At 32.7% G+C, this 22826-nt stretch overlaps 1 protein-coding gene across 1 annotated transcript in view; it reads right to left on the bottom strand.

Moving 5' to 3' along the window:
* The window catches only part of Fcho2 (FCH and mu domain containing endocytic adaptor 2), a 129776-nt gene that overhangs the window by 87833 nt on the left and 19117 nt on the right, over positions 1 to 22826 (bottom strand). Inside the window, exons 3-6 of the mRNA XM_077800364.1 lie at positions 21006 to 21080; positions 18538 to 18679; positions 18296 to 18448; positions 4811 to 4915 (exon numbers count right to left, since the gene is read on the bottom strand). Coding sequence (XP_077656490.1) covers positions 4811 to 4915; positions 18296 to 18448; positions 18538 to 18679; positions 21006 to 21080 — 475 coding nt within the window. The remainder of the gene's footprint in view (positions 1 to 4810; positions 4916 to 18295; positions 18449 to 18537; positions 18680 to 21005; positions 21081 to 22826) is intronic.

The raw sequence follows: 22826 nt of genomic DNA on the forward strand, positions 1-22826 counted from the left end.
TGTTTGCTTTCCAGGATGTAGTGACTTTGTGTTTTCTGATTAATTTTTGCTTGAAGTCTGCTTTTGTTGGATTGAGAATAGCTTCTCCTCCTTGTTTTTGGACTTCACTTGCATGGAATATTTTTTCCATTCTTTCACTTTCAGTCTGTGGGTGTCTTTGCCTATGAGATGAGTCTCTTGCAAACAGCATCTACTTGGATCTTATTTTTAATCCATTCTGCCAATCTGTCTTTTACTTGGGAAGCTGAGATCATTTATATGCAGTGTTTTTATGGGTAGATATTTGTTATTTGTTGCCATTTTGGCTTCTTTGCTAGGTATAATTTGGTCTTATTTCCATTTGCTTAGTTATTCTTCTAGATAGGTTCATCCATTTATAAGCTTTGGAATTTGTTTTTTGAGTTCTGTGTGTAGTATATCTAAGTATTTTGTAGTTGTCGTTTAGTGGTTATAAATTCTTTTAGCTTATCCTGATCATGGAAGTTTTTATTCCTTCTTTGATTCTAAAAGACAACTTTGCTACATACATTTCTCTTGGCTCTCAACTATTTTCTTTTAAAGCTTGAAACTTCTCATTCCAAGCCCTCCTGGATTTTAGAGTCTGATCTGAGAAGTCAGAAGTGAGCCTTATTGACTTACCTCTAAATGTGACCTGACATTTTTATCTTGCAGCTTTTAATATTCTTTCCTAACTTTCTATACTATGCATTTTGATTATGATGTGTCTTGGGAAGAATCTTTTTTGATCTTCATTTAGTGTGCTATATGACTCCTATATATGGATGTCCATCTCATTTCTATTGTCAGGAAAAATATTTCTGCTATTATTTAACTGAAAAGATTCTTAATACCTTTATCCTGTACTCTACATTTTCTTCTATCCCAATGATTCTCAAGTTTGCTCTATTGATGTTTTCCCAGAATATTTGTATATTCCAATCGTGGTCTTTTTTTTAACTGCATACTAACTATTCAAGTTCATTTTCCCTGTCTTGAAGGTCAGTCTTCAAGAAGTAGTTCTGTCTTCAAGGTCTGAAGTTCTATTTTCTATGTAATCTAATCTGCTGGTGATAGTTTCAAGATAATTTTTAATTTTATTCATTGTGACTTTCCCTTCCAAAAATCCTGGAAATCAACTCAATTTCCTTACTGAAATAGTCTTTCACCTCCTATTATTTCTTCCCTTGATTTATTCTTTAGATCTTCTTTTAGCTCACTTAACATTTTAATAATTAGTTTATTATAGTCTTTATCTGGAATTTCATCCACTTTCATATTTTGTGGATTCCTTTGTTGGGGTACTATAAATTTTGGCAAGAGACTTGTTTGCTCATTTCTTCATGTTTTCAGAGGTCTTGGATTTGCATGTGTGTTGACATGGATTCCTCTCCCTCTTTTATTTTCATTCCCTTTTTGAAATATTACACTATACTAAATAAAGTACTTTCTTAATTATTTAGAAATATTTGAGGCATGAATCCATACAGAAATTCAAAGCACAATTCAAATGCAATTTTAAAATTTTGTTATTTGGAGGGTAAGGAATACTGCTAACTACCATAATTTCTCAAAATTAGTGACTACTAAACTCAGAGCAATTCATCAATAGGAAATAAGGATAGTCAAGTGTTAAGTACAAATAAATGAACTTTATTGAACTGGCTTTGTATACTGACAATACTGCTTTACAGAGGCTTATAACCTCATCTTCAGTACCAGATGAGGTTTAGCATTCTAATTTTTTTGGATTTTTAAAAAATAAAAATGCATGCATTATAAAAATACCTCGTGTTTTAGACTACCATCAGCAGGACTTAAAGCAGCATTTTTTTGTCAAACACATTAATATTTCTAAAGGAAAATATATGTATATTTGGTCTAAATAAGACAAATAAGATTATAAACATCTTTACATTGGTTCAGGTCACATTTTGCTGCCAAATAAGTTACCAAAAGAAAAAAACACCTTTTTTCTTCTCAGAGCTTTGGGGACTCACAATTATGTATAAAAGACTGTGGATATTAAATCCAATTCAGATTCCTTAGCCCTTCCAAAACTGACTACTTGATGTCTCCATCTGGGTTATCTCAAAGGTATCTCAAAATTAACCTGTTCAAAACTAAATATCTGATCTCTCTTTGCCCATCAAACTAAGAGTTCTTCATCTAGTCTTTCCCAATCCTCTCTGTCCACAGAGAATTGCAAGCCAAAATTTGAAAGCAATCTTATTTTCCTCAAAATTTCTCTACCTATTCTGCCACTTTCAAGGTATTCACTTTTCTCCTTCTCCAAGACCACCACTCTAGATATCATCCTTCTCACATATTATATATACTGCCTTCTATACTGGACAATGTCCTTTGGTGGTACTATAATCCTACACAAAACTGACAGAATTATCTTTTAAAATACAGATCAGATAATGTCATATCCTCTCCTAAAACCCTTAGAAGGTTTCCAGATACTCTTAGAAGAAAATGATCCTTACTAAAACCCAGTCCTGGACTTCACTCTTCAACTGCATTTCTCTCCACCCTCTCCTCAATTTTAGTATGTATTTTTTACTTTCCTGAATGCATTATTTCTTTTACACCTCTAAGTCCTCATATCCGAATCTTGAAACACTCTTGCACCATTAGTCTCCTACCTTTCTTCAAGTCTCAATTTTAAATGTCACTTCTCCAAAGTGACTTCCTAACCCAAATTAGGTCATTCCTATTATTCTATCTTACGGAAACCTATCCTTTTCACTTTTAACATTTACAATTATTTATCAATTTAAGCATGTATTTAATGTTTGCCTCCATATTCTATACTAGAAACTTTATCTAAGCAGAGTTATTTACATGTATACTGCATACATCCAGCATTTAGGACAATACCTACAAAATGGTAAAGAGGGATGCCTACATGCAAGTCTATTGGTTTCTAAGATGTGAGTCATGCATTTCTTCTAGTGAGAGGACAAAAAATTAAGAGTTCAAAATAACAGATTTACAAAATCCTTTCATACTTACTGTATACCCACCATGAGCTGGGTTCTATTTTAAATACTGAGGATATAACAATATAAAAAAATAAGTCAATTTCTGTTCTTAGAGAACTTACATTTTAGTGAGGAACAACACACAATATAAAATAAATAGCCTGACAAGGTGGTGCATGCCTATAATCCCAGAGACATGGGGGGATGATGCAGGAGGACTGTGAGATTGAGGCCAGCCTCAGTAACTTAAGATCCTGTTTTAGAATAAAAATAATAAGGGCTTGGGACATTAGCTCAGTGGTAGAGCATTGCAGGGTTCAGTCCCCAATACTGCCAAAAGAAAAATAAATAAATAAGAAGCCAGTGATCTTCTCTATGTTTACAGTCTCTCAGCCTTGACTAAACCATTTTAATGAAAATAGCTTTTTATTAGTCATTGCTTTTCAGAGGTTCTAACCTCTAGCCTCAGTATCAGAGCTGTAGTCCACTATGATAAACATGCTGCATGATAAAAAAAATAAACCCTGCTGGAAGCCACCAGTGAATTACTTGAGGGTTTTCTCTCAGTATGGCAGCCAGGGAGATTTTAGGTTTAACCTTGGGAACTATGTGTGGCTCTCCCACGACATAGATTTCCCAAGGAACCTGACCTTTATCTGCACTCTACTAGGAAGATCCCTCATAGTAGCTCCAGAGATGGGAGTAACCTGTTGGGAACTGGACAGCCTACCTATAACCTTTTTTTTTTTTTTTTTTTTTTTTTGGTGAATAAGATTCTATGGAAGGCCTTTAATGTTCCCCGAAATAAAGAAAGCAAGCACAGGTTCCATTTCATCTTTTTAGTACACAAGCTCAAGCTGTGTACTAAACCCTTGCTTTCTGATAATATTTTCTGTGTCCTATTGTTTTTTTCATCATTCTATTTTTCTTAGCTTTTATTTTGCAGCCAGCCCATTCTACGGAGGGGAACCACATTTCCATCACCTGTGTGGAATGCATTCGAGAAAACCCGATATTGCAAACTACTGAGATTTGTGGGTTTCTCTGTCATCTTAGCATACCTAATCTGACCTGACTGATAGAAGTGAAATTCATGGTATCTCGGATGGTGATAGGTGCTAATGAGGAAAATAAAACAAAAGGATAAGAAGGATGGAAGTGGAAATATTAGGAAGGACTCATAAAGGGCATCCACCTTAAACTAAGCCTTTAATTATGGCTCTAAGAACACCAAACTGAATATAATTTATCTCAAGATTATGAAAGAGACATTTTATTGTCTTTTTCCCCCACTAAAATGTAAGTGCTATAGAAGAGGGTTTTTTCCATTATTTCACTGACTGCATTATCCTCAATACTGAGTCTTTCCAGTTTTCTTAAGTAAATCTTAAAATCCACACACAAGTCATTGTCTACATCATGTACCAATGCCTTCATTTTCCCTAATCTTTAAACAGCCTCTTCTGAACCATCTGAATAATTTTTATGACATTTTTAGTACTGTATCTTGGTCCTCTATCTCATCTTCCAAACATGATGCAAATATTTTAAACAGCATGACCAGAACACTGAAAATTTAAAATTTCTACTACCAAGAAATTATATAGCAGAAAAATTCTACTAATTAGTACACACAAATTCAATTATCTTGTTGGGTTTATATATATATATATATATCTCTTTATTTTATTTCTTCATTTTTATGTGGTGCTGAGGATTGAACCCAGCACTTCCCACATGCTAGGTGAGCACTCTACCACTGAGCCACAACCCCAGCCCTACAAAGTATCCTGTTTTTAACTTAAAGCCTTAAAAATACCAACCTGGGCTGTTTCTGTCATTTTCTGTTCAAAATCAGCTTTTGCTAATGCATATTTTTCCACATAGAGTTTATACGTATCTGTAGCTTTCTTAGATTTAACAGCTGCCTGTAACAAAACAAAAATGTTTTTAATTTTATGTTGACCTTTTTTCCCCTAATATAAGTTCATTTGAAATAACAAATTAAAATGCACTTTTTACATTGATATTTTTATTTTTTAATTGATTTTATTTAAATTTATTTATTTATTTATTTAAATACATGACAGTAAAATGCATTACAATTCTTATTACACATAAGAGCACAATTTTTCATATCTCTGTTGTATACAAAGTATGTTGACACCAATTCATGTCTTCATACATGTACTTTGGATAATGATGTCTATCATATTCCAACATCATTGCTAACCCCCTGCCCCCTCCCTTACTCTACCACCCTCTGCCCTATCTGGAGTTCCTCTATTCCTCCCATTCTCTACCCCATCCCCACTATGAGTCAGTCACCTTATAACAGAGAAAACATTCGGCATTTGTCTTTTTGGGATTGGCTAACTTTACTTTGTATCATCTTTTCCTACTCCATCCATTTACCTGCAAATGCTACAATTTTATTCTATTTTATTGCTGAGTAATATTCCATTGTGTATATGCCACACTTTTTTAATCCATTCCTCTAATGAAGGGCATCTAGGTTGGTTTCATAGTTTAGATATTGTGAATTGTGCTACTATAAACATTGATGTGGCTGTGTCCCTGTAGTATGCTGTTTTTAAGTCCTTTGGCATAGACTGAGGAGAGGGATAGCTGGGTTAAATGCATTTTAAGATTTCAATATGACAAATAACTTTAATACCTGGTGGTCAAGCCTGCCTTAATCATTTGTTTTTGTTGTGATCATAAATTAACTCAGGAATTAAACATTGACTCTCCTTTCTATCTGATGAAATATACTTTAACAAATTAAAATACTCTCATTTTATAAACCAGAGTGAGATTGTATAACCACATTATAATAGTACAGTGTTACTAAAAATATATTAACACACTGTAAGAAAGAAATTTTCTGACAATGTACAAAAAATGTTACAATACCATGAGAATATTCTTGACACTTCTAAACCAGTGAGTCTTCCTTCCTCCCCTACAATATATACATATTCCATTTAATGTCTGATTAAAGCCTATAAACCTAGATCAAAAGCTAGGAAGTCTGGGGTTCTTGGGGTTTTTTTTTCCCATTATGTTGCAGCAAATCTATGAATTTGTTTTTAATCTTTGCCTAATTTTTCAAGATTTCTATCTTTAAAAAATGTTGCTACAATATTACCAGTTCAGTTATTTATTCAATTAAAAATTAAAAATAACAAATATGGTAGTCAGTTTTGTACTTAGAAATGTACTGGTAGCAGGGATGTTTTCATAATTTTCAGAGATTATGCATTCTTCATGAATACTTTTATATTGAGGATTGAACCCAGCACTTTGGGAACCAGAATGCATATTTGCAAATATGCATTTCCAAACTTAAAATATAGGTGTGAACAGTGTGTACCAGTAAAAAAAAAATATTAAAAATATATTAATATTTGGGAATACCAACACAAGTTACATTTTTTTTTTCTCAAGGACTCCATAAAAGAAAGATAGCCTACATATAAACAATTATAAATTGGTAGAAAGTAAACAAGTCACAGATATCAAGATAAATCCTGAGGAAGACAGACATTCGGGGGAATTTCTGGCATCGTGTTGAGTAGGGTATACACATAGCTATCAAGAAACTTTACTAGGGGGCTGTGGATGTGGCTCAAGCGGTAGTGCGCTCGCCTAGCATGCGTGCGGCCCAGGTTCGATCCTCAGCAGCACCACATACCAACAAAGATGTTGTGTAAGCCGAAAACTAAGAAAAAAAAAATAAATGTTAAAATTCTCTCTCTCTCACGGCATCTGATAGAAGAAAAAGTAGGGTATGATCTACATAGTGTGGGATCGGGCTCCAAATTCCTCAATAGGACACCCATAGCGCAAAAGTTAACAACTAGAATCAACAAATGGGACTTACTCAAACTAAAAAGTTTTTTCTCAGCAAAAGAAACAATAAGAGAGATAAACAGGGAGCCTACATCCTGGGAACAAATCTTTACTCAACACACTTCAGATAGAGCCCTAATAACCAGAATATACAAAGAACTCAAAAAATTAGACAATAAGATAACAAATAACCCAATCAACAAATGGGCCAAGGACCTGAACAGACACTTCTCAGAGGAGGACATACAATCAATCAATAAGTACATGAAAAAATGCTCACCATCGCTAGCAGTCAGAGAAATGCAAATCAAAACTACCCTAAGATACCATCTCACCCCAGTAAGATTGGCAGCCATTAGAAAGTCAAACAACAATAAGTGCTGGAGAGGATGCGGGGAAAAGGGCACTCTTGTTCATTGCTGGTGGGACTGCAAATTAGTGCAGCCAATTTGGAAAGCAGTATGGAGATTTCTTGGAAAGCTGGGAATGGAACCACCATTTGACCCAGCTATTCCCCTTCTTGGTCTATTCCCTAAAGACCTAATAAGAGCATGCTACAGGGACACTGCTACATAGATGTTCATAGCAGCACAATTCATGATAGCAAGATTGTGGAATCAGCCTAGATGCCCTTCAATAGATGAATGGATAAAAAAAATGTGGCATTTATACACAATGGAGTATTACTCTGCATTAAGAAATGACAAAATCATAGAATTTGGAGGGAAATGGATGGCATTAGAGCAGATTATGCTAAGTGAAGCTAGTCAATCTTTAAAAAATAAATACCAAATGACCCCTTTGATATAAGGGGAGTAAACAAGGACAGGGTAGGGACGAAAGTTTGAGAAGAAGATTTACATTAAACAGGGATGAGAGGTGGGAGGGAAAGGGAGTGAGAAGGGAAACCGCATGGAAATGGAAGGCGATCCTCAGGGTTATACAAAATGACATATAAGAGGAAAGGAGGGGTAAGACAAGACAATACAAATCGAAGAAATGATTTACAGTAGAAGGGGTAGAGAGAGAAAAGGGGAGGGGAGGGGAGGGGAGGGGGGATAGTAGAGAATAGGACAGACAGCAGAATACATCAGACACTAGAAAGGCAATTTGTCAATCAATGGAAGGGTAACTGATGTGATACAGCAATCTGTATACGGGGTAAAATTGGGAGTTCATAACCCACTTGAATCAAACTGGGAAATATGATGTATTAAGAACTATGTAATGTTTTGAACGACCAACAATAAAAAAAAAAATTCTCTCTCTCTCTCCCACCCTCCCTCCCTCTCACTCTCTCTTTAAAAAAAAAAAAAAAAAGAAAGAAAGAAACTTTACTAGGGGTCGGGCTCCAAATTCCTTAATAGGACGCCCATAGCCCAAGAGTTAATAACAAGAATAAACAAATGGGACTTACTTAAACTAAAAAGTTTTTTCTCAGCAAGGGAAACAATAAGAGAGGTAAATAGAGAGCCTACATCCTGGGAACAAATTTTTACCCCTCACACTTCAGATAGAGCCCTAATATCCAAAGTATACAAAGAACTCAAAAAATTAAACAATAAGATAACAAATAACCCAATCAACAAATGGGCCAAGGACCTGAACAGACACTTCTCAGAGGAGGACATACAATCAATCAACAAGTACATGAAAAAATGCTCACCATCTCTAGCAGAGAAATGCAAATCAAAACCACCCTAGGATACCATCTTACTCCAGTAAGATTGGCAGCCATTATGAAGTCAAACAACAATAAGTGCTGGCGAGGATGTGGGAAAAAGGGTACACTTGTACACTGCTGGTGGGACTGCAAATTGGTGAGGCCAATTTGGAAAGCAGTATGGAGATTCCTGGGAAAGCTGGGAATGGATCCACCATTTGACCCAGCTATCACCCTTCTCGGACTATTCCCTGAGGATCTTAAAAGAGCGTACTATAGGGATACTGCCACATCAATGGTCATAGCAGCACAATTCACAATAGCTAGACTGTGGAACCAACCTAGATGCCCTTCAATAGATGAATGGATAAAAAAAATGTGGCATTTATACACAATGGAGTATTATGCAGCACTAAAAAATGACAAAATCATGGAATTTGCAGGGAAATGGATGGCATTAGAGCGAAGCTAGCCAATCCTTAAAAAACAAATGCCAAATGTCTTCTTTGATATAAAGAGAGCAACTAAGAACAGAACAGGGAGGAAGAGCATGAGGAAAAGATTAACATTAAACAGAGACGAGTGGGGGGAGAGAAAGGGAGAGAGAAGGGAAATCGTATGGAAATGGTAGGAGACCCTCAGTGTTACACAAAATTACATACAAGAGGTTGTGAGGGGCAAGGTGAGGGGAAACAAGGGAGAGAACTGAACAACAGCAGATGAGGTAGAGAGGAAAGATGGGAGGGGATGGGAGGGGGGATAGTAGGGGATAGGAAAGGTAGCAGAATACAACAGTCACTAATATGCCATTATGTAAAAATGTGAATGTGTAACCGATGTGACTCAGCAATTTGAGTAAAAATGGGAGTTCATAACCCACTTGAGTCAAATGTATGAAAGATGATACGTCATGAGCTTTGTAATGTTTTGAACAACCAATAAAAAAAAAGAAACTTTACTAAGTATTCTCAAATGACTGATCAATTTGAACATAGGAAGATTGGAGTGGGTGACTGAAATAAATAAGAGTTCAAAAAAAGATCAAAGACAGACAAGTTACAGAAATCCAAGATATAAAAACCTCCATTTTCTTACTGAGGTAACACCCTGCTATGAATGAGAAACAGTAGGGTAAGGCCTCAGAGCTTAATGAAAATTTTAAATAAATTTCAAACCATGGTATAGAGGACATAACAAGCAGTACAACTAGATGATTAAAAGTAATGGTAAAGGGAAAAGCTAGAAACTATGAAATCTGTGTAGAGCCAATCAGGACCACTAATGTAATTATCTCCAGCTGTGATCAGGAGTCTAAGAACAACAGTTAGAAATACAATGGGGCTTACCCTGTGGTTTGGCTAGAGATAGGGTTGTAGCTCAGTGGTAGAGCACTTGCCTAGCACATGTGAGGCATTGAGTTTGATCCTCAGCACCACATAAAAATAAATAAATAGGGCTAGAGTTGTGGCTAAGTGGTAGAGCACCTGCCTAGCATGTGTGAGGCACTGGGTTCGATTCTCAGCACCGCATATGAATAAATAAAACGAAGGTCCATTGGCAACCAAAAAGTATTTTTAAAAATAAATAAAATAAAGGTATTGTGTCTACCTACAACTAAAAAAGATATTTAAAAATTTTTAAAAAACAGCAACTTAGAACATATATTATAGTAAGTATATATGTTATACGTTTTCCTACCTTCTTAGAGAATATAAGATGTCATTTTACCATGCAGTGTAAATAAAACTGCTTTGGGAACCAGAAGAACTTAACTCAAAATTTTGGCTCTACCATTTACTACCCTTTTGATCTTGTCTCTTGAGCTTTACATAGTTCTCTCATTCCTAAAATAGGAACAATATCATTTATTTGTAAAATATATGGTAGTGATGAAATTTAAGTAAATAAAATCCTTATGATAGGGCTTGACATATAGTCAAATTTATAAAATAAGTGGTATCACCTATTTTTCATAGTTTCTAACAAAGAACATCATCAAGAACATACAATATTTAGTTTTGCTACTATGTAAAGATATACATGACTCATACTGAGTTGTCTGTCCCTAGAGAAAGTGACTAAAACCTATAACAATTTTCTACTTTGCTCCTATATATAATTTATATATAGATAGATAGATAGATAGATAGATAGATAGATACAGATATAGATATAATTTTACCATTGTCTGGTCATTTGACATTATTTTATACCACTGTTATTATGTTTTCTCTAATATCCTATCCCTGTTCAAATACAACAATTAGATAAAATGGCTAGTTAGAGTTTATTACGTACCCTCCCAGGAAACCCAGATAACCATGTTTGCTAGAATTATTTTAGAAACAATTCTAATGTAATGGTTATATAGGTTTCCTTTTGGATTCTTCTTATGCAAAGAAACTTTAATATCTTCTTCCAGCTACCTAATTTTCAGTATGTACATGAGCAATCAACAATCCACAGTTCACAAAATTATTTTCTATGACCCAGCCTAGCAAAATGATATAGCCTCACTGGTAGCCCCTTCTTTGCTTGTTCCTCATCCTGAAATCTACTCTTTTTCTTGCTATTAAATTACTGTTTAATAATTTATGTTACCTCTTGATAAAGATGTGATCATTCAAAAATTCATAAAAATGGAAAATATTAAAAATTAACTATAAGGACCCCTGTTGAAACTTTTCAATGTAACTTATTTCAATGAATCTTTCTTATCATCTTTCCTTTTTAGAGATTTTCTTTTTACAGGTTCTAAACAAAATCAGATACTACCCCCTCTCTAACCTCTTATTCTGCACTATTTAATAATATATCTTGGTTCTCCAAGATATGAATACTTCTTTTTTTAAAATATTTATTTTTTAGTTATAGGTAGACCCAATGTATTTTACTTTATGTGGTGCTAAGGATTAAACCCAGTATCTCATGTATGCTAGGCAAGCACTCTACCTCTGAGCCACAACCCCACCCCGATATAGGACACTTCTTGAAGCAGGAAGAGAACACCATCAGATTCAGTCTTTAATAACACTCATGGCATCTAGCATGGCAAAAAGTTAGGAACCAAAACAATTATTTACTATTAAATTCAACTTATCACTTCATAATTCAATAGTAAATCAAAAAATAGCTAAATAAATTATTTTAAAAGGCAATCTATTCTAAACCTTACAGTTAAAATAAACTCTAAGTTTTATTATAAGAACAGAAAAATTTACGTTTTTGTATAATGATCAATTTCCATATAAATATATTTGCTGTGTTACATTCAATACAAATGATGGTTTCTCAAGACAAGAATGTATAATCTAACGAAATAAAAATGACTGCCTAGAGAAATATTACTCCTTTTAGAAGACCTGTATTTCTACAATATAATTATTTCATATTACTTATCACATTACATAGAAATTTAAGAAATGAAAAGAAGACTCCAAAGCATTATTTTCTTTCCCATACTCAAAGTCTCTAAAATTCTAAAGAGTTTCGCTACTCAAGTCTTTTGAGTCAAAATCCATAAAAATACTAATTTAAAACTTTTACACCACCAAATTTTCATTTTTTCTTCAACATTAATTCCCTTGTACCATAAATCTTGGTTTAGTCATTCAACTCAGCATACAAACATTTACTAATTCTGAGCATAATTATCTTTATCTCAAAGATAAAAGAGCTGGATCTAACTCAAAACTGTAAACAAATAAGATTTTCGAATCATACCCTCTAATATCAGGAAACTAAAATTTCACTTCTCTTATTTGGAAGCATGAAGAAAGAAAGAAGGCACTTTTTTAAAGATTTAACATTTTTTATATTACCTCTAGCTCTTCAAAGGTAAACCCAGTATGTCAAAATCTTAAAATTACACACCAACTTTAAAGAAGTATCTTGGAAAATGAACAAAAAAGGCACTTACTAATAAAAGAATAATATTTAATACAAAATACTTTGTTGACTTATGGGAAATTTTAAGGATGACAAAACTAAATTTATAGAAGACTATCATGTAAAAGGATATAGATGCAATTTTAGAATATAATTGTAACTATTATTTTTAAAGCAAAAAACATCTTTCATAGAAAACAGTTACAGAATAATAATACTGAATTATTAAATCAAAATGACTTCTAAAATAGCATATATCCTTAATAATGCTATAAGTTTTTACAGTAGAACTACAGAAACTGCATGCCTTGGTAACAAGAATCGTAACCACTTTTGTAGTCATTATTAAAAGGGAAGTTGGAGCATAGGGGTTGGGTTTTTTGTTTTGTTTTGTGGTGTGGTGCTGAGGATTGAACCCAGATTGTTATACATGCTAGGCAAGTGCTCTACCACTGAGTCACACCATGAGCCCTGAAACATTTGTTCTCAAATGAGGAAACCATGTTTAAAAGCAATAGCTAGCCAGGCACAGTGGCACACGTCTGTAATCCCAGTGGGTTGGGAGGCTGAGACAGGAGAATTGGGAGTTCAAAGCCAGCCTCAGCAATGGCGAGGCGCTAAACAACTCAGTGAGACCTGTCTCTAAATAAAATACAAAAATAGAGCTGGGGATGTGGCTTAGTAGTAGAGTACCCCTGAGTTCAATCCCAGGTACAAAGAAAAAGAAAAAGAAAATACAAGCAATAGCTATGTTTCTTCTCATAAATAACAGATTTGCTCTAATAAATTACCTATGGGCAATAAAGTCCTACATCTTACTCATTTCCTTAACATTACAAATTTACTGATATACTACCAAAAATATCTGTTTAACTGCCTATTAATTTTATGGTAAAATTCTGTGAAACCAAAATATGCATATCTGTTCTTGATCACAGTCCACAAAGATGCATGCCTACTAAATGGTTTTTTATAAAAATAAGGGTGTATGAATGAGGATAAAAGCAAACTATGTGGTAACACCAAAATATTTATGAAAGGAAAAATAGTTCAAAGATCTGCCTTTAAAAATACATCATGTTAATACAGTTTACTATAGACCAAAAATAAATTATTTATTTATACCCATAATAAATCACATAATAAATCAGAATGATTAATATATCTAGCATATAAGTAAAGATGCCACCTCTGAGCAGGTGAATTACAAAAAAAGTACTCATTCCATTGAGCTGTCTATCACTAAAGGCAAGTGAAATACTGGCTGGATTTTAGCCACCAACTCAACCCTTGGGTACAACTATATGCTATGGTCCTGCTCAATATATAAAAAGAAAAGAAATCCTTTTATTTCATCCAAGTCATTACCTTAAACTTTTCCTTCTTTATATCAAAAGACTTAGAATCATTTAAGTATAATCTCTTTGCCATATACTTTTCAAATGATCACTAAAGAGTAGGTGATATGTTAAGACCACTGAGTTTCACAAAAGAGAATACATGGGAGTATTTAACCCAGTAGTATTTTCACCCTCTGGAAAATTTCAACTAATTTAAACTATAGACATCTTCATTAATAAACTGGTATGGTTTCCCATACCAATAGTTACATATGTTCTATAAGTAAACTGCTCCTATTGCTTACATTTTTAAAGTAATTATTTTACTTTGAATTGTACCCTGCTTCATGTTATATTTGCTCCTCTTTTTTTTTTTGAAAAAAATTAAACATCACACAGACAACAAAGGCCCCATGTTCTTCGTAGATCCATTCCCCTCTTTCCCTCCTCAATGTAATTTCCATCATGTGTTGGTGTTTACTATCTCCATGAAGGTCCCTAATAAGTATTTACTTTTTTTTTTAATTGTAGTTTTCAGGATAGCTTTATTAAATAAACATAATTTAATATATCCTCATTCTTTCTTATATTTTACTTCTTTTTTTACAAAGCTAAACATACATTTATTTTTTTATCATATCTCTGATTTATTTATTTTTGCATTGTAACTCTTAATACACCTTTATACCACAGTTTATCATATCACTGATTGTATAAGTATTTACTTTTATATATAGTATGTTTTACAGAGAATTAAAGGTTATGTAAAAGATATCAAATTCTATATATTCTGCTGAAACTTTGCTTTTCTTATTCAATATTATGCTTTTTAGATTTATTTAGGTTAATTAATACATGTTATTCTAGCCAATTCCTTTAGTGTAAGAGACCCCAAGAACCAATCACCTAGAATCAAGATTTCATTTATTCCTTTTCCTCCAACTTTTTTTGCTATAATATTTTAAATTCCTAATCTATCATTCTACCCCATTTAGTTCATTTATATGAACTACCATGTGATGTCCCATATTATTAAACACTCTCATATTACCAAATATTTCAATTTAATAATCTATTATTAGAAGTCTAATCCATTTATATATATTGTGATTACTGGTATGTTTGGATTTATTTCTTTCAACTTACTGAGTTTACTATTCTTTTCTTTCCTTCTTTATTTGTTTCCTTTTAAATTAATATATATTTTAAATACCCTCTTCTTTTACTGATGTAGAAGACTTAAATTACATTGCTAATTCTTTTAGTAGTTAAACTTAATAACATACTTGACTACTACTAAATCTGGTGTAATTAATTGTAAGACACATCATTATCTCGTATACCACTATAATAAAAAGATGCTATCAACTAAGCATCTAATGCTTTCTTATGATTTAGAACTTTTATTTCACATTTGTTGAAAGAGCTCTTTTAGATTAGAGGAGGATGTTTATTCTAAATTACCAGTGATGTCACGCTTGTGCAATTTAAAAAAATAAAAAGGAAAAACAAAATGAATAGATAGTACTCCTAAATCATACTCACATTCAGATTCTGACCCTTTTCAATTGCTTTCTAATTTAGAGACCAATGAGGTCTATTTTTTCAAACATAATATTATCCTCAATGTCATCAAGAGCATTATTGACACACCATTTACTTTTAAGTGTTCAAATATTATATACAGATTTTCTCCCAAGCACTTGTTTTTAACAAAAGGTTTTCAACAACAATCAGAACTATTCCTTCTTCAACTGGTCCCATGTTAAATGTACTTTCAAACTGCTACAGCTATACAATTATGCAACCAAGTTTGCCCAGGCAATGAAACTATGTCATAAATGCCACGTTATCAACAATGATTATCCATATATTATCAATTATCTATATGATGATACTATCAAATGAGATGCAATTTGATTTCAGATATGTGTCAAAAGAAATGTTTTTATCTGGTGAATAGTCCTGGATTTATTTAACCTACTTAATTTCTATAATAGTATTTTCAATTTGCAAACTCTTAAATTTCTTCAGTTCTGAAAAATTCTTAGCTATTAATTCTTCAAAAGACTACTTGCCCACCATTCCCCTCCATTTTTTTCCTTCTGAAAATCAATAGTAAATAAATGTTGGTAACTTTATTTTGCTACGCTACACTCTAGATTAGGTCTCTTAGCACAGGTTGAACATGATCCTTAACCCCAAAATCCAAACTTTTTGGGACAAAATTCCACAGAATGAGACTTTGTTTTATGTAAAAATTATCAAAAATAGTGTATAAATTACCTACACATTACATGAATAAAGGTATATATAAAACATAAATGTTAGTTATGTTTAGATTTAATGTCCCATCCCTAAAGTATCATATAAATATATATACACTTCATATAAAATAAATATCATAAAATATATTTTATATATATGTATATGTTCGTGTGTTCCAAAAAATCTGAAAAAATTCAAAGTATTTCTTGTTCCAACATTTTAATAATTGATATTCAACCTGTACTATCTTCCAAATTTATTTTTATTAATTAATTTATTTTAATTAGGTATATATTACAGAAGAATGCATTTTGATTCATTGTACACAATTGCAGCACAACTTTTCATTTCTCCGGTTGTACACAATGTAGCATCACATCATATGTGCAGTCATACCCAAATCTATATTTTTCATTTCTGAGTTTTCTAATTAGCTGTTTTTTCTACCTAGTAGATTGTTTCATTATGTATCTTTTACTTTCTTAATCTTCTTTAATGTAAATTTATATTTCTTTACAGGACCTTTGACAAATTTCTTGTTTTCACATAAATATTTCTGTTCATGTTTTATAAATTTAAATTTCATCACGGTGAGCTTTTTATTCCAATTATTAAATTCACTGGTTGTCTATTAGATTTTTTAGATGTTCTCTAGATTTTGTTGCTCACTCATTTCAAATGGGAATTTTGTTTCTGTTCTTCCCTCTATTGCACTCCATCAGAACTGCTGAAAAGCTACGTAGAATACAATGTAAATGGTATCACCTCCTTGAACTGTGCTCTATCCTTTATACTCACCCACTCCACTCTAGAAATTTTTAGGTTATCTCTTGCCAATCCTCCAAAGATCCAACTTAGTATCAGTCTTACAAAGGTAGTTTTTAATTATTTCTATATGAATATTTTGGTGATATGACCAAATCATGAATTGGTTTGATGGCTTGATTTCAGATAGGATTATGTATCTATGGATCTCTACCCGCAACCTCCCATAAGGCTTTAGCCCTAGTCATTCTTCTTTTTTCCTTCTACCTATAGCTTCAAGTTCTTTGTACCTCATCTTAAGAAGGGAACGTTGGCCTCCTTTATCACAAAATAATATTTCACTGCCTAACTTAGGACTTCAAGTTCAACAAACGTCTATATAATCAATCTTTATATGCCACTTTGGATTTCTGGTCTACAGAGATAATACTCTTCATTTTAGACGCTCTTATTTTGCTTTCTCTTTAAATATTTTATTCAAAATCACTATATCTGGAACACAGGGTTTTCAAATCATTAGCTTACTATGGTTTTATATCTCGCCTCCCAATTTTTATTTATCATACTAACATTATTTTTTTAAGAGAGAGAGAGAGAGAGAATTTTAATATTTATTTTTCAGTTTTCGTCAGACACAACATCCTTGTTTGTATGTGGTGCTGGGGATCGAACCCAGGCAACACGCATGCCAGGCGAGCACACTACCGCTTAAGTCACATCCCCAGCCCCTATCATACTAACATTAAATAAAATATATTATTCCAAATTCTATCAACTGTTTTGATTTTTTCTTCTAATTATTGTCCATGCATATATACTTTTATAGTCATAACTGTACTACGGGTATAATTTCGTTTTCCTTTTTTTACTAGATATTTCAAATATTTCACAGTTTTCAAAATTATCACTCCATATTAGTACATTAAATAAGTAAATGGTTAAACCATTTTAAAAGAGGAAAAAAATATTTTTAAAGCATGAATGAGGGAAAGGTTTGTGGTTTATCATAATGTACATAAATGTGCTCAAAGTCAACAATAAATCATTCACAATATGTATTTAAAGATAATCTTCAAGCATCTAAATTTTTTAAATAAACCAAAATATGATATATATATATAAATTTTCTACCTTGTTAAATCTCATACCAAGCAATATTTCATCAATTATCTTAGTATAAAAATTTTCTGCAGGGGTTGAGAGTATATAGCTCAGTGGTAGAACATTTGCCTACCATGAGCCAAGGCCCTGGATTCAATTCCCAGCATCCAAAAAAACACATAAAAAATAAAAGAAAATAAAAAGAACTTGTAAATTTGTCACCGAAATAAAAAATCATCCTCTTTTATGTTTGTCAATCTATTTATCAAAGACAACAGATGTTACAAACTTACTTCTATAAATCACAAACTCTGAAGGTGTATTTTCATCTTTAAAATGAGATCACTCTTGAATGTCTAAAGATTAGATGTAGTCTTGTATGTCACAGTACCCTGAAATCATAGAAGTATTATTTTTATCACAATTACCTTTTCTATTTCTCTTTGTGTAGCTCCTTCTTTTTTTAGACGCTCCTGTTCTACACACTTGGCATTGTAATTTTCCTTGGATTTCTGGAGGGCCTGAGTTATGCTCTGAATGGTTTGGACAGCTTCCAGAGTTCCTGCAACTTCTTCTTTAGTCTGTTTGGTATGAAATGATTCATCAAAGTGACTGGGCTATAAAGCATTCAATATCTGACCAATCAATCCTTAATAAGAAAAAAAGATACCTTTTTATGAGATTTTGCTTGTTCTTCTCCATATTTCTGAACTTCCTTTATTAATTCCTGTAATTTTCTAACAAGATCCAAGTGACAATTTGCTAATTTTTCTGTAGATGTTTTGAACACATCCCACACTGGTGCAAATGTTCTAAGAAAAAGGAGAAGCATGGGAATAATTTACTAAAAGAAAAAGACTAAGGTTCTAAGATGGAGCCAATGGAAACACTAATGCTATATTTGGCAAAAAGATAGTATTAAAATAAATAATGATGATATGACTGATATGATCTTGATTTTTTAATCCTTGGATAATTATCTAAAATATTTTTGGGACACAGGTACACAGAAATTGGTTAATTTCATTAATTTCATGCCACAGTTCTTTACAGCCCACCCTCCTTATTTCATTATGTTCACATTATTTATTTTCTGCATTGATTTGGTAGAATTTTATTTTTCCAAGGGGCAGTTACTGGGGATTTCAGGGGCACTTAACCACTGAGCCACATCTCCAGCCCTTTTTATTTTTTATTTTGAGACAGGCTCTCACTGTGTTGCTCAGGGCCTTACTAAGTTGCTTAGCAGGTTTTGAGCTCATGGTCTTCCTGCCTTAACCTCCCAAGCTGCTGTGATAAAATACTATTTTCTATAATACAACCAAGGTCCATTAATTAAAGGTATCTTTTGTTATTCCAGTTTCTTTTGGGCCCTCTACTGTAGTTAATAAAGAAGAAATTACATTTCAGGAGAAGTTTACCAGCATGCAGCCTCTAGAAATAGGAGGATGTCAGAAAAGTGAGAAGGTTGTCTGTGTAGCCTTTAGACCCAAGTACTGGGGAAAGAGAGACAGGAGGATTACAAGTTTCAAGCCAGCATGGGCAACTTAATGAGACTCTGTCTCAAAATAAATAAAAAGAGCTGAGGATTTGCTCAGTGGTAGGCACCACTGGATTCAACTCCCAGTACTAGGGAGGAAAAGATGAGAAGAGAAATGGAAAAAAAGGAAGAATGAAGTTGAAGCAAAGGAAGGAGAAGGAAGAATAAGGACAAAAGGAAAGAAAAACAAAACAAAAAACAGTTATCAACCACCAGTGTCTATTCTTCCAGTGAAAAAGGCTGCAATTTACCAGACTTCCCAGACACACTGCACAGGACTACAGGAGGGCCTCTTAGTGATATACGCTGTTAGCCCATACCTAATGAACAGTGCCACTACACTAAAAGTGAACAAAGATTCCAACTCTGCTTTGCCCAAAACACAAAGCAGAAAGTCTTTTGTTCAAATTCATTCAACCATACTCTAGAATACTTACATAAAATACTCAATCACTTTTAATCACAGAATTATTTGTGAATGCAATTATTTATATAGACCCTTCTTAAATGAAAATATAAATTAACATCTCTACACAATTTTGCATGAAATTTTAGAGGATTCACAGGTTTATCAGAACTGCAGATATAGAAGAATTTTTTATTGATAATCACTGAAAAAATCTTTTCAGACTAATTATTTCAGTATCTTAGTTAAAATACAACCTTTCCTCAATTTTTAGATAATTAAATAAGATTAACCATTCCTTCCTGAGTTGTTGTGGTTCAGGTGATTATGGATACGAGCACATTTTCATTTTAAATACATTTTTGTTATTAATTTTCAAGGAGTATATTTTTTCAATACAAATTTTTAAAGAAAGTTCTAATGATGATATTTAAAATAATAAAAAGATATCTTAATGGAAATTTTTTTTTTTAAGTACTGAGGAATGAACTTGGGGGCACTTGATCACTAAGCTACATCCCCAGCTCTGTTTTATATTTTACTTAGAGACAGGGTCTTACTGACTTGCTTAGCACCTCGCTTTTGCTGAGGCTGGCTTTGAATTCCTAATCCTCCTGCCTCAGCCTCCTAAACCACTGCGTAGTCATCTTAATGGATTTTAATCCACTAATAAGATAGTTTATGCTAAGTGAGTTTTAAAGATCACTGTTATAACAGAATTAAATTAACTGGTAGAAAACTTACCACTTTATAAGTGGTAACATTCATCATCTCAAATTTGAAAAAATAATTGTCAAATTTCTTTGTGTTAACTGATTCAGCAACATTATTATATTTTCTAGCAAGTCAAGAATATATTCATAAGACATATTTTAAATAAACACCTAATACAATCACACGTATATACTGACATTTCAATCAATGACAAACCACATAAACAATATATATCAGTAATCCCATAAACTCATATCACTTCATGATATTATAGTCATTTTAGTTTGTGTAAGTATATCCTATGCCATTTGCATAACAAAAAATTACCTAACATGTGTTTCTCAGAATGTATTGCCATTGTTAAATGATGTATAAGTATATCACTGAATTTCTGAATTACTATATCTTAAGTAGAAACCTAATATTCTTAAGAACTTTGCCTAAATAAACACTGAAAAAGAGGAAGACATTAACTCACCCAAGTTGTGAATAATTGCTTGCAGATTTTGCTAGTTTTGTCATTGACCTGGAATATGCCTCTTCTATTGTAGCTCTGTTGAATCAAATTTCCATATTAGAATAGCTCTTAATTAGTGACCAAAAACATAACAGTTACCAAAATACAATAACAATGAAGAAACAAAAAGATACTTCAAATTATATGCTAAAAATTATAGTATACAGTTCTAAATTTCTGGTCTATATGCCTTTTGTACACATATACTTTAAAAAGCTGGTACAGAACTAAAATAACTTACATCATAGTAAGTTTTAATGAATTTACTTTTTTATTTTTAGTACCAATGGTTATTTGAACAGGAAATACAGGAGTGTTGCTTCTTGTAGTCATCTGTAAACTAATTCACTGTGATAAGTCATTTGTATTTAATACTTCCTTAATGTACTTAACATAATTTTGTTATTATTCAAAACTGAGATCCATATTTAAAAGAACACGAAACTAATGGCAGTCATTTGCACACAACTAAATATGAACCAGCAGAAAGTCTGAGGTCCTGAATTTTGGAACTTATTTTGTGATTAGGTCTAAAATATAAGTATTTCATACTAAAAAAATGTGTTTTATATAACTGTTATTTAGTGGATCAGATTTTAGGCTTAAAAAATCCATTAAATATGGTTAAAAAACAAATTATTCTACAGATAAATAATCAATGAATGTTATAGTTATACCTTTCCCATAATTACCCTGGTCCTTCTCAACAGTGCTATTCCTTAATAGTGGAACATTCTGTCTTTTCATTTGACAGGTTAAACTTTCTGCCCTTATCTAAATCCAGATCTACACTGCTCTTACACCAATAAAGGCCCCAGTCCTAGCTACACTTAGATATCTGCATCACCGCAAAATCAGAATATCCAAACTAAGCTCATTTCTAAATTCTTCCCAAACTCAGCCCCTACCAAAAATAGTTAAATAAAAAAGAATTAGTAGCAGTAACTGCCTCTCACAGATAACACTGTGGTTTTTTCCTGTTCTAAACTTTTTGGTATTGTTTAAATAATGATGTATTATAAAAGTAATACTTTGATCACCTAAAAATCACTCAGAAAGAAATATCAGTATCTCAATTGTTGTTTAAGAGCAAAAAATAACACACACACACACACACACACACACACACACTTAAATTTCAAATAACAGTAATGTGAGTATGATACCAAAACCTCCTACTAAGGAAAATTAGAAAATCATGGAAAGGGGAAATAGTGACTTAAAAGCACCAGAGAACCAATCAAAGATAAGAATCAGAAGACCAAAATCCAAGAGAAAAATACTCCAAGAAGTGAGTCAGGAATGTGGGGCATCTTTATTCTTAGGGGCATCAAGAAGAGGTAGCTGAAAAGCTAAGAGTGAAAAAAAGCTTTCCACAGTCTCATGAGCAAAGAAAACAAAACTTATAAAGAATATGATAGGAAGCAGGGGAAATCCCATCCTATGAAGTTGGGGTAATAAATGCAATACTCTTCAAGTAAGGATGAACCAGAAGTATAGACAAGCACTCACAGGAATCACAAACCATCTCTTCAAATTCTGATGTTGGATTTTTGTATAGACATCTTATATACACTCAGAAAAATCACTAAGCACATAAGGAAACAAGATAACATAAACAAACACAAAAACAACAGAAACAAATTACCAAGATTCCAAATGTGAAGATGACAAAGCTTAGACTTTGAGTCCATGTATTATGCTAAAGATCATACATAAATCAGATCAAGAATCTCAGTAGAAACCTGAAAATCATTAAAAAGGACTAGAAGAGCCAGGCAC

Source organism: Urocitellus parryii, chromosome 1, assembly GCF_045843805.1.
Source record: "Urocitellus parryii isolate mUroPar1 chromosome 1, mUroPar1.hap1, whole genome shotgun sequence".
Classification (NCBI taxonomy): Eukaryota; Metazoa; Chordata; class Mammalia; order Rodentia; family Sciuridae; genus Urocitellus; species Urocitellus parryii.